This window comes from Mustela nivalis, assembly GCF_964662115.1.
Source record: "Mustela nivalis genome assembly, chromosome: 12".
Taxonomy (NCBI): Eukaryota; Metazoa; Chordata; class Mammalia; order Carnivora; family Mustelidae; genus Mustela; species Mustela nivalis.
The window spans coordinates 39,148,776-39,162,194 of NC_139031.1; the positions used below are offsets into that span (position 1 = coordinate 39,148,776).

General features: G+C 37.7%; 1 protein-coding gene across 6 annotated transcripts in view; it reads right to left on the minus strand.

Annotated features, from left to right (window-relative positions):
• Positions 1-2,662: 2,662 nt before the first annotated feature.
• The window catches only part of GPR141 (G protein-coupled receptor 141), a 53,718-nt gene continuing 42,961 nt past the window's right edge, over positions 2,663-13,419 (minus strand). For all 6 annotated transcript variants that reach the window (XM_082693100.1, XM_082693098.1, XM_082693097.1 and 3 more), the window contains one exon: positions 2,663-6,576. In XM_082693100.1, coding sequence (XP_082549226.1) covers positions 5,657-6,562 — 906 coding nt within the window. In that variant the 5' untranslated portion in view covers positions 6,563-6,576 and the 3' untranslated portion in view covers positions 2,663-5,656. The remainder of the gene's footprint in view (positions 6,577-13,419) is intronic.

Below are 13,419 nucleotides of genomic sequence, written 5' to 3' on the forward strand. Positions count from 1 at the left end.
CTCATTAAGAGATTTTTTTAAAATAAAAATCAAATACATTTAAAGTATATAACATGTTGATTTGATCATATACATATACATATGTATATGTATATACATTCATAGTGGAATGATTACTACAGTAGAGCTAATTAACATATCTCTTCACGTAGTTACTATATTTGTGAGAAATGCACTTGAAATCTACTCTTTTAGCATATTTCCAGTGTCCAAAAATTAAATATAGTCATCATGCCTGTACATTAGATTTCTAAACATTCATCCTACAAAGGTTCAACTCTGAAGCTTTTGGGTTAAAAGCTTCACAGTTGAACCTTTTAACCCAACATCTCCCTATTTCCCTACCATCCCAGTGTCTGGTAACCCCATTCTACTCTCTGCTTCTATAATTTTGACTTTTTTTTTAAATTAGATTCTATATACTCTATATGGTGTCATACATACACACATAAATACACATGCACACACACAGATGACCCTTGAACAATGCAGGGTTGGGGTACTAACCCCTCACATAGTCAAAAATGCAGGTATAATTTTGGACTCCCCCCAACTTAATACCAATATCCTACTATTGACCTGGAAGCCTTACCAATAACATAAAAAACCAATTAACATGTATTTTGTATGCTGTATGTTTTATATATGTATGCTTACAAAAAGTAAGCTAGAGGGAAAAATGTTAAGAAAATCCTAAGGAAGAAAAAATACATTTACAGAATGTGCTGTATTTATTGAAAAAATCCATGTGTAAGTGAACCTACCCAACTCAAACCTGTGTTGTTCAAGGGTCAACTGTATATATCTTCTTTATCCATTTATCCATTGATGGACACGTAAGTTGTTTCCATATCTTGTCTATTGTGAATAATGCTGCAGTGAACATGGTGGTGTTACAAATATCTCTTCAAGATCTTGTCTTCAATTTCTTTGGATATATACCCAGAAATTATATTGCTGGTGCATATGATAGCTCTATTTTTAATTAATTGAGGAACCTGTGTACTGTTTTCCATAGTGACTGTACTAATTTATATTCCACTAAAAGTGCACATGGGTTCTCTTTTTTCTACATCATTATCAACATTTGTTACCGCTTATCTTTTTGGTAATAATCATTCTAACAGGGTGAAGTAATACCTCATTTTATGGTTTGGTTTAAATTTCCCTGATGATTAGTGACTTTGAGCATCTTTTCATATACCGTTTGGTCATTTGTAAATCCTAATTGGCAAAATGTCTACTCAGTTCCTTTGCCCATTTTTAATCAGATTGCTTGGGGGGGTTTGCTATTGAGTAGTATATTCTTGATATATTTTGGATATTAACCCCTATCAGCTATATGATTGCAAATACTGTCTTTCATTTGGTAGGTTGTCATTTCATTTTGTTGATGGTTTCCTTCACTATGCAAATGCCTTTTAATGTGATGTAATCCCACTTTTTTTTTTTTTAAGATTTTATTTATTTATTTGACAGAGAGAGAGATCACAAGTAGGCAGAGAGGCAAGCAGAGAGAGAGGGGGAAGCAGGCCCTCTTCCGAGCAGAAAGCCCGATGTGGGGCTCGGTCCCAGGACCCTGGGATCATGACCTGGGCCTAAGGCAGAGGCTTCAACCCACTGAGCCACCCAGGCACCCCTGTCCCCACCTTTTCTATCCTGACCACCACTGCTAATCCTACCCAAAATGTGATACCTGGTGTTGACCACTGGGCTTTTACAATGTGTCCCAGGTTGAGGCCTCCATTTCGTACATTTTGATGTTAGGGCCCAGCTCCTAATCTCTGGAAGTTTCAGACAATACATTTACTCCTTCAGGTAATAGAACTTGCTCATTTTTTTGAGTTCTGTCTTGTCAAATATCTGGCATGCCCATTTTGTCACAGAAATAGGCTCAGCCATGCAATGGCCAAAGCTCTTCTCAGGGTCCAGCTGATGCCTAGTTTTGGATATCTGTGGATGCCTTTTTATATCCTAAGCCTTCTCAGTCTTATCCAAGCAAATCCACCATCCTTGTGTCCCTTTACTATAGGGTTTTGTTACCAACTATTTCTAACTTGCTGTAATCAGCTCCATCACAAAGAGAGTTTCCTTGTTCTTCCCACTCCCAGTAAATGTGAGAGTCCTTGGTCTATGCCTCCTGTTATTAGAGATTAAGTGGGCAAAATCTACATAATCTTAGAAATGGCATTCACACTTTCACCTCACTGATTTCCCACTCAAGAATCCATGACCAAGAACATCTCAGCTCAGTTCCCTCCTTTACAACTGCTTTGTTAACCTAGGAATGCAGTTTTAATGGCAGCCCATTGACAAGGATTAGAGGAGGTTTGGGGGATTTTTACCACTTCTTGAAACATTCTACATGAAGCTCATTTCACCTACAGGTAAAATAGTTTCTTTTTTCCTAATTTATGTCAGGTTAAGGAGGAAGGGAACTCAAAGAACCTTTCAGAGGAAACTTAACAAACGAAGGCTGATTAGAAAGCTTTTTAATGGGTGCCAGAAGCAATCTTTCTTTTTGTGCCTCAAAAATTGTCATTATCCCTGGGATTAAAATCTTGTAAGTATTGACCATGAGCAAATGTGAGAGTTGTGAGGCTTAGGGAAATGCCTTTGTCTTATCAAAAAAACAAAAACAAAAACAAAAAATCCACATGTATTTTCTTAAAGGTTGCATTTACTCTTTTAATCGATACAGAAAGAAAAGAAATAATCTAGAATTGAATCGAGTCGAGGGTAAGTATTCCCAAAATAGGGGTGCCTGGGTAACACATTCAGTTAAGCTTTCGGCTGAGGTTGTGATCTCAGGATCATGAGATTAATCCTTGACTGGGGCTCCGTGCTTAGCATGGAACCTGCTTATCACTTCTTAGCCTTTTGGCTAAGATCAAGTGTAACATGGAACCTGCATGAGATTCTCTTTCTCCCTCTCCTCCTTCCTCCGCCAGCTTGCACACATGCACATGTGTGCATGCACTCTCTCTCTCCCTAAAAACAAAAACAAAAACAAAAAAAACTCCCAAAATATAGGAATTTTTTTTTCTATTCATAATGTCATAATTGGTAAATCTTTCTTTTAAAGTGACTGTACTAGCTCAGTTGGTCTCAAGGCTTGGAGACCCAAAGCCTTACTTTTTATCCCAAATATTTGGTAACACTTGTACTATTCTAAAACAAAGTTTACAGATAATATAACCCTCCTACAATATTATATAGTGTTCTAACTGTAACATGAATGAATAATGAAGGAGAAAGTTGTTTATAATAAAGTAAAATATATTTTAATGTATAAATGCTCAGAGATGTTCACAAAAGGAGAAAAATTAGGCAGTTGGATGTTAGCACCTATATCTAGAATCTACCTGATTACCACAACTACAAATATTGTTTACAGGTATGTTGGGTATTTTAATGCCACAGATAGTATTGACATTGATGATGTGTTTTTCCAAAGGAATGAACAACCCTTGGTAAAGTTCTGAGGAAAACAGAATAAAAACTTTCCTCCATATCCCTAGTAGCTACATTTTCAGAAAATTTATAAAATTAAAACCATACCAAAAATACTATGTGTTTATGAAAACTGAATAAAACCTGACTAATTATTATGAGCATATGTTTCCTTTCACAAATGTTTGGAAGAACATTCAAATACACAACAAACCTGGTAATTATTTACTATGCAGAGAGCTGTGTGCAAGGCAAGATGCCTAGTCTCTGGTCCCAGCAACAAAATGCCAGTAGTACACTCGAATACTGCATCTCTGTATTTTGGGTAATATTTCCTATAGATCTGAAGAAATAAGCCCTTGATTATAATATATAATAATATAGAGAAAAGCATAATCACCTGAGCTCAACATATTTAGAATCTGGAAGAGATTATAATATAACTTACAAGCTAAAAGATAGTAAGACACATATATAAGAAGAGAAATTTGATGTAATTTCCCAAAAATAATTGTTTAAGAATGTTAATATTTTACTATTTATATCATTCTATACTATATTATATTTTACTATTTTCTTATTATGGGTAAAACAAATTTCTTAAAATTTTCATAGGTCTTAGAAATTTTCTTACAAATGTTATAAGTCAAAATGAGAAGAAAAAAACTAAGAAACAATGGGAAAAGAAGACAAATAAGAAATTATGGAAATATAACTTAAAAAAGAAAAAAGGACATAAATTTTAAAACAGGAAAATTTTGGGAACAAGTCTGTGCAGCATGTTGTTGCTTTCTTCCTCTAAATTAATTTCTATGACTCAACAATTTTAGTGATTAGAGAAACCCAGGGATATTTCTTATCCATCTGGTAAATTTATAGATCCATAGATTATAACAAATTAAGAAAAAAAGTCTTTAAATTCTGATCCTTCATTTTTCTGGGAAAAATTTTTTTTACATTAATTCATTCTATTCTTAAAATAAATTGCTTTAGTTCTGAAGCATTAGATATAAAACTGGATTGGTTCCTTGTAAAGTTTCAAAATTGTGAAACTTTGGGGGAAATAGTAGAAATATGGGCAGGAAGGGAAAAAGCCCACAAGCCTATGTCTCAACTTAGTAGTCTAACTAATCTCATAGTCTAAATTAATTGTTTTATATATTTCTCAAAAGTTCTTTTTTTAAGAATATTGTTTTCATTTATTTAAATATTCATAACCTTAAGGGGAGAAGGAAACTGTAAAGAGTATAACATTCTGTTTCCAAGGTAAATCTAAATTAACTGGCCCAAGACATGTAAAGATTTTTCAAAAAGCGGTAAGGGAAAAATGTAATCACTTCCCTCAGGAACTCATTTTCGTGCCTGGCAGCATATTGGTCAGGAACATTCTTTAACTTATCGTTTCACTCTTATTTAGTAAGATTGAAATGATCTTAGTTACATTGTTATTAATTTAGTTACATTATTATATTATAGATTATTTAGTGACATTTTAGTTACATTGTTTAGTTTAGTAAGATTTAAATGATTTTTAGAGTTATTGAGGATGTTGATCCCATGTCCTTAAACTTGACCTCTCAAAGAACTAATCTGGATAACCTTGTTAAAGCAGAAGGTCATAAGGACATGTTTCTCTTGATTTTTTAGATAAGTGACTTCCCACCAAAATTATGATAATCTAGAAAAGTTTCTTTCTGATCTCCCCCCTTTATCTCGTTTGTCAGGGTGGGAGTTGAATAGATATCTTATCTCATCAGCAAACTGGTGTTTGTATCTTTGGGGCTGATTTATTGCCAGGGCTCATTTACCTCAGGTTAAGTGGAATGAAAAGAACTAGAGGGCTGAATCTAATCCAAAGCCCAAATAAGGTCATGTTTCAAACTGATGAAACTAAACTAAGCTGGTAAAGCTCAGAAACCATTAGACCTATGGTGCCCAGATGGGCCAAGTAGACTTTTTATATAGGAAAATAATGCAGTATTGCAACTCCAGGTGGACTGAACATCACTAGTTTTTCTATATGCATCATTTAGAGGTGGTAGGGATTAAATAAGGACTGGAATGAACGCTCTGACATTTTATAGTCCTTTTGATTGGCTGCATTACGGCATGGCTTTAATCAAGTAATGAAATAACCCTTCCTACCTCTCTATGCCCATTACTACTCCCAGTATAAAAGAGTTCTGAATACTGAAGTTTGTGGCTAACGGCACAAGAGGCAATTCCATAGGTCAATTATCTTTTGCTTACAGCGGCTTCCTCCAAGAACAAAGAGCAACAAATCAAAGCAGCTAATTGCTGTTACACTCAAGAAGATTTCATTATAAAATGCAGCAGTATCGTTACAGTCACGTGAGTGTGCCACCGTGTACAAGTAATAGATCCTAAAGAAGTGGTAGGGAAGGAAGCAAACAAAGATGACTCCTATAAAAAATAGGTTTTTCAGCTGGGCCCAGAACTCCTGGTGGGATAGTAAGGAGTGGCCTAGCTTCCGTACCATTGACACGATGATGAAGATCTGGAAGACAAGAAGAACCACCGCAGTGGCTATGACAGCAGTAACTATCATATAGTTGATAACTCGCACATATACACGATCAAGCTCTTTGTGGAATTTGAAACAGTGTTGCTCGTCATACACCTGGTGAGTTCCATACTGAGACGCAAACACAGGTACCACGATAACAATCACAAGCAGCCACATGCCGGTACTGGCAGCCACGGCGTGCAGCTTTCTATAGAATTCCACTTTGTCCTTGTGCTTGAAAAAGATGAGGTACCGAATGACCAAGATCACCACGTAGAACAGGAATGTGAGGTACATATGGATGTGTAGCATGGCACTCACAAATTTGCAGAAGGGCAGCCCAAATATCCAAGTTTGCTTGATGAGGTATGTCAAGCGAAAAGGCACTGTCAGCAGAAAAACGCTGTGGACCACCACCAGGTTAACAACTGCTGTGGTAGTTACAGATCGGGTGTTCATATTCACCAGCAGGAACAAAATGGAGATGACGCCCGCCAGCCCTCCAATGAGTACGAGGAAGTAGAGCCTGGTTAAATGGGGTGTCAGTATAGGACTGCAGGATGAAACGTTGTGGTGAGCCATACTTCAGAAGTCACCTGGAAGAGACAAAACACCAGTGTAACTGACAAATTTTCAGAGCTTTGTTCTTATCTCCTTCTTAGCACTAGCAATGTGATTTTGTCATTTTCTATTTACATGATGTAAACTTTATGTATCTTAAGAATAAAGACTATGTCATATGCATATCTGTATAATCGAGACTGAAAACATAGTCAGTTATTGATTCTGAAGCATTAATAAGTTAAAGACCTCATCGAGAGGCCCCCAGAGACACGTGTGTGTGTGTGTGTGTGTGTGAGAGAGAGAGAGAGAGAGAGAGAGAGAGAGAGAGAGACTGTGTGTTTGTTTGTGTGTTTGTACATACGTAGTCAAAACAGTTTGCCTAGGGACGCCTGGGTGGCTCAGTGGGACTGCCCTCAGCTCAAGTCATGGTCCCAGGGTGCTCTCTCTCTCAAATAAATAAAATCTTTTAAAAAACAGTTTGCATAAAACTAGATTGCAGACCATATGAAGCTGATATATGGATACTAGTACTGCGACAGCCAGTGGGGGAGGGGGGGGACTACGACATGGAAGGAAAGTCGGATGTGTGTGTTAAGTACACAACATTTTTTTTAAGTGTGATTCTAATTCTCTAATTCCTTTCAACTCATCAGCAAATGATTTAAGAATATACATAACTCATTTAGAATACTGATTAATTTGGACAAAGAAAATTAGCTAAGCAACAATCAATAGGAGTGTATATTTGAATTTCTTGTCATAGTTTTGTTTTCATCTAGCAGTGAGACCTTGGCTAAGTTTTCATGGGTACCACTGAAAATGCAGCACATCTCCCAATTCTCCTATTCCCACACCCTCAAATTCATAAAAGAGCCGCTATCGTTTTTCCTCTGGAAATATCCTTTCCCTAAATAGTCTTGGTCCCTTCTAACTTATTATCCACATTCTAATTTATTATTTATTAAGTGAAAGATTTAATAATCTTTTAATTACACTGATCAAATCCTTTCATTTTCTTATTTAAATCCCTTCAGTGACTTTCCATTTCTTTTACAATTAAAAAATCCTTCCATGTCTAGAATGTTCCGGGTCATAGCAAAATCTGATCCCTTGAGACCAGATTCAAGAAATATTGTAGAGGTGGGGCACCTGGGTGGCTCAGTCAGTTGAGTATCTAACTTTGTTTGACTGGGTCATGGTCTTAGGGTCCTGGAATCAAACAACGCATCTAGCCCCACATTGAGCCCAGAATCAGGTTCCGTGCTCAGTGTAGGGAGTCTGCTTGTTCCTTTGCCTACCCCAACTCATCTTCCCTCTCTCTAATAAATAAAATCTTAAAAAAAAAAAAAAAGAGGGAGAATCTAGAGGTGAAATTAACAGAATTCAATGGATTGTGTATGGGGAAACAAAGGGAAAGAAGGTATCTCAGTCACTCCTAGATTTCTAACTTCAACAGTTGTGTGATCAGAAATCTGCTTACTGACAACAGGGAGGCTGAGGATCTAATTTGAGGAAGAACAGTAGTTGAATTATATTCTTAGTTCCTTTGTAACACATTTGCAATTAGTTTTACTCACTTCATGAATGTCTCTTCATATAATCAAAATTACCCAGCAACAAAAATGAATCACTGATGAATCACAAAAGCATTATACTTGCATACATGTAAATCACATATTCTCAAAAGTGTGCTCTTGAGGTGTGAAAAAAAACCTCACTTCCTATGTTTAAAACATACACATAAGTATATAAACAGACAGAGTATATCTGTGGTATTAAAATTTCATAAGGAGGGGGAAAACAGGGAACAAATGGCTTTATTCAGCAATAAAGCTGAATAAAATATGCTAGCCACTAAAAACTACATATTGTATAATATCTTTTTCTAGAAAATCAAAATTACTGAGACAGAAGATCAGTCTAGCCCAGGGCCTACATTTCAGGGGAAGGGATTGACGTCAAAGGGATATGGGAGAATTATATCATGTTGGTTACAATTCTAGTTATTTGTCAAAGTTTGTCAAATTGCACACTTAAAATTGTTGAATTTTCTTGCATATAACTTACTTCTCTATAAAACTAATTAAAAAATAATAATAATAACCTGACCCCAGGGAAGCCCTGCTTTTGTGGGCATGGAATAGAATTTCCGTATGACCCACTTAAAAGATTGCTTCATGTTATATCTGTTCTAGTAGATATAATGTCTAATCTCTGTATTTGTCTATTATTTTACCCTTTGAAAAGTAGTTCTCCTAAGTAAACATGTAGTTATATTGTGTTTGTATCTGAATTAGGGGTGAATGTGCCATCATAAGTTCTGTCCATCATTTTCTCTAGCTATTGAACTAGAATCTGGATTGACCTCTGAAAGAAAAAGGTATAATCAGTTGCATATCATCTGTCTCAAATCCTCTTTCTTTCTTATAAACTGCTGTGATCTCTCTGTAACAACCAAGCCTGGTTCCAGACATTCCAAGATACTTTGTAAGATATTACAGAATATAGATACCTTCCACTTAAACCAGCTAAAGCAGACAACTTGCAATTAACAACCTGTTCAGAAGTAACATGGTGGTTTTTGTTTTTGTTTTTGGTTTGTTGTTGTTTTTTAGGGGGACTGCACATGTACATGTAGAGTTGGGGCAGAGGGAGAGAGAGAATCTTAGGCTGGTTCCACACTCAGCATGGAGCCAATGTGGGGCTCAAGATCATGACCTTGAGATCATGAACTGAGCTGAAATCAAGAGTCAGATGCTTAACCAACTGAGCCAACCTGGTGCCCCAATTATTTTTTAATAATGGAAAGGGTGAAATAATGGTGAAAAACCACCTTGACTTTATTAAAAGTATTCTTGATAGAGCCCCTTTGGATCTAATCCAGTAACTGATGTCAGATCCCAGAAATAAACTATAGACCCAGAGCAAACTCTCCTAAGGGAGCGGAACTGTCTTCCTTTTTCTCCATGAACCACTTTGCCTTGGAAGGGTTCTCTTCTTTGTGACTAACCCCTGAAGCTCAGCAAACTGGATGCAAATTCAGTTTCCCTCTGTGCTCTTTGATTGCCCTGCTTAAAATCATTTTTTAGTTCCTTTGGCATCTACCATGTCTTATAAGCCCTTTGCAATCTAACCCCAACTTATGTTTCAAGGTATCCCTTTAAGGGTGCCCACCACTACCTCCATTTCCTCACCCTCATCCTTTGCCCTGGATTTATAGACCTTCATACCTTTCCTACAATATTATTTTTCAAACCTCTGGGTTTCTTCTCTCTATAGACACCAAATGTACAGCTAGACACTGAGGCTGAAGTCCAAATTCTATGATAAATGATTTTATGTCTCTTAAAAAACTTCCCCTGGTCTCCCATTGTCTCTTAGAGATGTGTAAACTTCTTAGTGTGCCATGCTAGATCCTTCCTACTGGCTTTTGCAATTCTCTGTCTAGCCTCTCTGCCACCAGAGCACCAAGACTCCCCCATCCTGCCTGAATGATTTCTTCATTATTCTGTTCTGACCTCAGCCTAGGTACTGCAGAGCTTCTCAGCTTAGCCTGTGATTTGGCTGGGGGCTATTTGTGTCTTGGCAGTTTCCTTCCCAATGCTTTGCCCATAAACTTGCTTGGGCCTCAGTGGTCATTGCCCCTGGCCCTAGGACAATCTTAATATCAGATGTGAGACATGGAAGTGGCTTCTGTAGTTGTTTTATAAGGAATCCATGGTAGAGCCAACAACAGAGACCAGTCTACAAAGTGAGAGTCCTAAGAAATTTGTAGAGTCCTACCAAATGGCACTAAGCAGTCCATGTCCTCATGAGTGCATAATACCTTAGGTCCCTTATTTCTAAACGGAAAAGTAGCTACAATCAACTTGGGATTTTTCGTTTTGTTATTAAATAAGTCATGTCATTGTGTCTTTTGTATAGCACACAGTGAAGATTCTGAGACAAACAAAACACATCCCTGCTTTTAAATCTCTTTTTGTCTGATAAGGGAGGAAGAGGTAAATAAATTATTTACAACATCTATAGGTACATAAAAAATGCCAAAATAATTCAGAAAGGGGAATAATTAAAAGACAGTGGAGAGTAAACACATCAGAATGTAGTGGTAATAGAGTAATTCTTGGGCACATAACTGGTGCTGGAACTTAAAGGATGCTTTGAAGTTCCAGATGCAGAGAAGGAGAGATAGAGTACTCCAGGTATAGACAAGAGTTGGAGAAAAAGTATGGATGCGTGTTCAGAGAATTACCTATAGTTTTATATACCTGGAGCATTAGGTAAAGGAGTAGAACACAGGTGAATGTCTGTAGATGTAGATGAAATGTGCCAAATACATAGCATGTTGCCACTCTAAGGATTTCTTATTTTATCCTGAAATTATAAGAGATGCAAATTTTAAAATATAAAATGCCATTTAGTATTTCAATTCCAAAAGCTGTGTTTTGGTTTTACTGGAGAAAAGATCAGAGGAGGGCAAGATATGATGCCATTAGCAGGCTATTGTGCTGATTAAGTTTAAATATCATAAAGATTGGTGCAAGTTGGTACTACTTTAGGGAATTTGCCCCCAAAGTAAACAAAATCAAAGACTCTGGGCTTGGAGAAACCAAAAAATGTGAATTTAAATTGTTGATGAAAATTAAGAATGGTCACTTGGTGAGTAGAAGTTGGTATGGCTTATAAATTATAAGAAGGGAAAATGAAATTCAGTAAAGCCAATAAATCTAAGCAAAAGAAGAAGGAAAAAGTAAAGCAAACTAAGAAACATGGTAAATATATAAGTTTAAAAAGGAAACAAGTCCAGACACATCTGAAATCATAATCGATATAGACTATAGTGTTCCTTTCTCGGATTACTTAAAAGAGGAACTGCATGCATCTCTGTGACTGAATTGTACAATTTAAAACTGACTGAATTGTACAATTTAAAATAGTGAATTTTGTGGTTTAGGGATCATATCTCAATAAAGTCATTAATTAGAAAAAGAAATTATCTGAACTGAGCCTCATTATTGACTGAGAATCATTATTGACAAGACAAAAGAATGAAGAAAGAGTCAGTGGTGCTAAGCAATGGACTGCTTTCCGGTTGGGAGCAGAGGAAAGAAGTGTCACTCACAGGTCCCTAGTTAGACAGCTCAGTGGCTGCAGTGTCAGTGGAGGACCCGGCCAGGCCCATGATAAAAGGCCTGGTCCCTTTGACCTTACGCTTTATTCTTCTTTGCCTCCCACTCCATTCCTTGATTCACTCCTCCTGCTGCACTCTGAACAGATGGGACTGTGGGCAGATTCATTCAGTAGGAGAGAACAAGCACTACCCCAGTCATTTTCTTCTTAGCACTTATCACTCTTATCTCAGTTTTCCCCTATGTTTCATACCCATCCTTTCCCCCTGAAATGAAGCCAGAAATTAGCTAAATAGCTCACCCTTCTCCCTTCTTTAGTCCCAGGTACCTCTGAATTTATGCTTTCTTATCAACAGTGAGCATGTCTATTCAACACAGTTTGCTGGTAATGATAGCTGCCCTGCCTCCATTCTTGGCACTATGATGGAAATTTCACATACATTACTTATAATCCTCCCAAGAAGTCTAGGGCATGGGTACTTTTTATCGCAAATATCAGATGAAGAAATGGAGCCTCAGGGGGTGACTCAGTTGGCTAAGCAGCCGATTCTTGATTCTGGCTCAAGTCGTGATCTCAGGGTCCTGGGATCAAGCCCTACCCAGGGCTCTGCACTCAGGAGGGAGTCGGGTTGAGCGTTCTCTCCCTCTCCCTCTGCCCTTACCCCTGTGCATGCGCTTTCTCTCACTCTCAAATAAATCTAGGAAGAAAGAAAGAGAGAAAAGAAAGAAGAGGAAGGAATGAAGGAAGGAAGGACAGATGGAAAAGGAAAGAAAAGAAAGGAAAGGAAAAGAAAAAAGAAAGGGAAAGGGAAAAAAGGAAGGAAGGAAGAAAATAAAAGAAATTGAGACTCAAGAGAGTTAAGTAACTTTCCCAAGGTCACTCAGCTGAGATGTGGCAGCATGGAAGCCCAGATACGGAGTGTCACTTCACTGGGTTGCAGTAGTACAGAAGTCCTCCTGGACAAAAAAGTGGACATTCCATGTCTGCTTTGTTTCGCCAGTGCTCTTGTGTGTGTCTCGTGACCAGAATATTTAAAGACAATTAACTGAATACTAGCAGAAGACTTAGAGAAGTAACTAAAATAGGTCCACCCCATGTTCTCTAAAGTCAATAAATGTTTGAGAATCAGTTCATCAGATTGCAATAAAATAGAAAAAAAAACTGCATTAAAATTTAACTACCAAGGGACGCCTGGGTGGCTCAGTTGGTTAAGCAGCTGCCTTCGGCTCAGGTGATGATCCCAGCATCCTGGGATCGAGTCCCACATCGGGCTCCTTGCTCCGCAGGGAGCCTGCTTCTCCCTCTGCCTCTGCCTGCCATTCTGTCTGCCTGTGCTCACTCTCTCCCCCTCTCTCTCTCTGATAAATAAATAAAATCTTTAAAAAAAAAAATTTAACTACCAAAATTTAATTTGTCCTAAAGTCAGATTCTTGAGCCCCTTTCTTAATTCCTTTTTGCTTTTTGAACTATTAAGTCCTCAACCTCCCCCCACCTTTTTGAGATTGAAAATCATACTGAGAGATTGTTATAGTAGGTCTTGGCCAGCTGCTCAACCCCAGAGAGATCTGTCCCAGGAAAGACCATCTGTAGCTATTGATAGGCACAAGGGGCTGGTATCTCCAAGTGTCTGCTGCCCTTCACCCAGGAATCTCTGGATAAAGAGCTGAACAGCTGGGGCACAGCCCTCTTCTAGGAGTGCAAGGCTCGAGTCATGCCAATCTTGCCTCTGACTGCTCTTTTGCCTG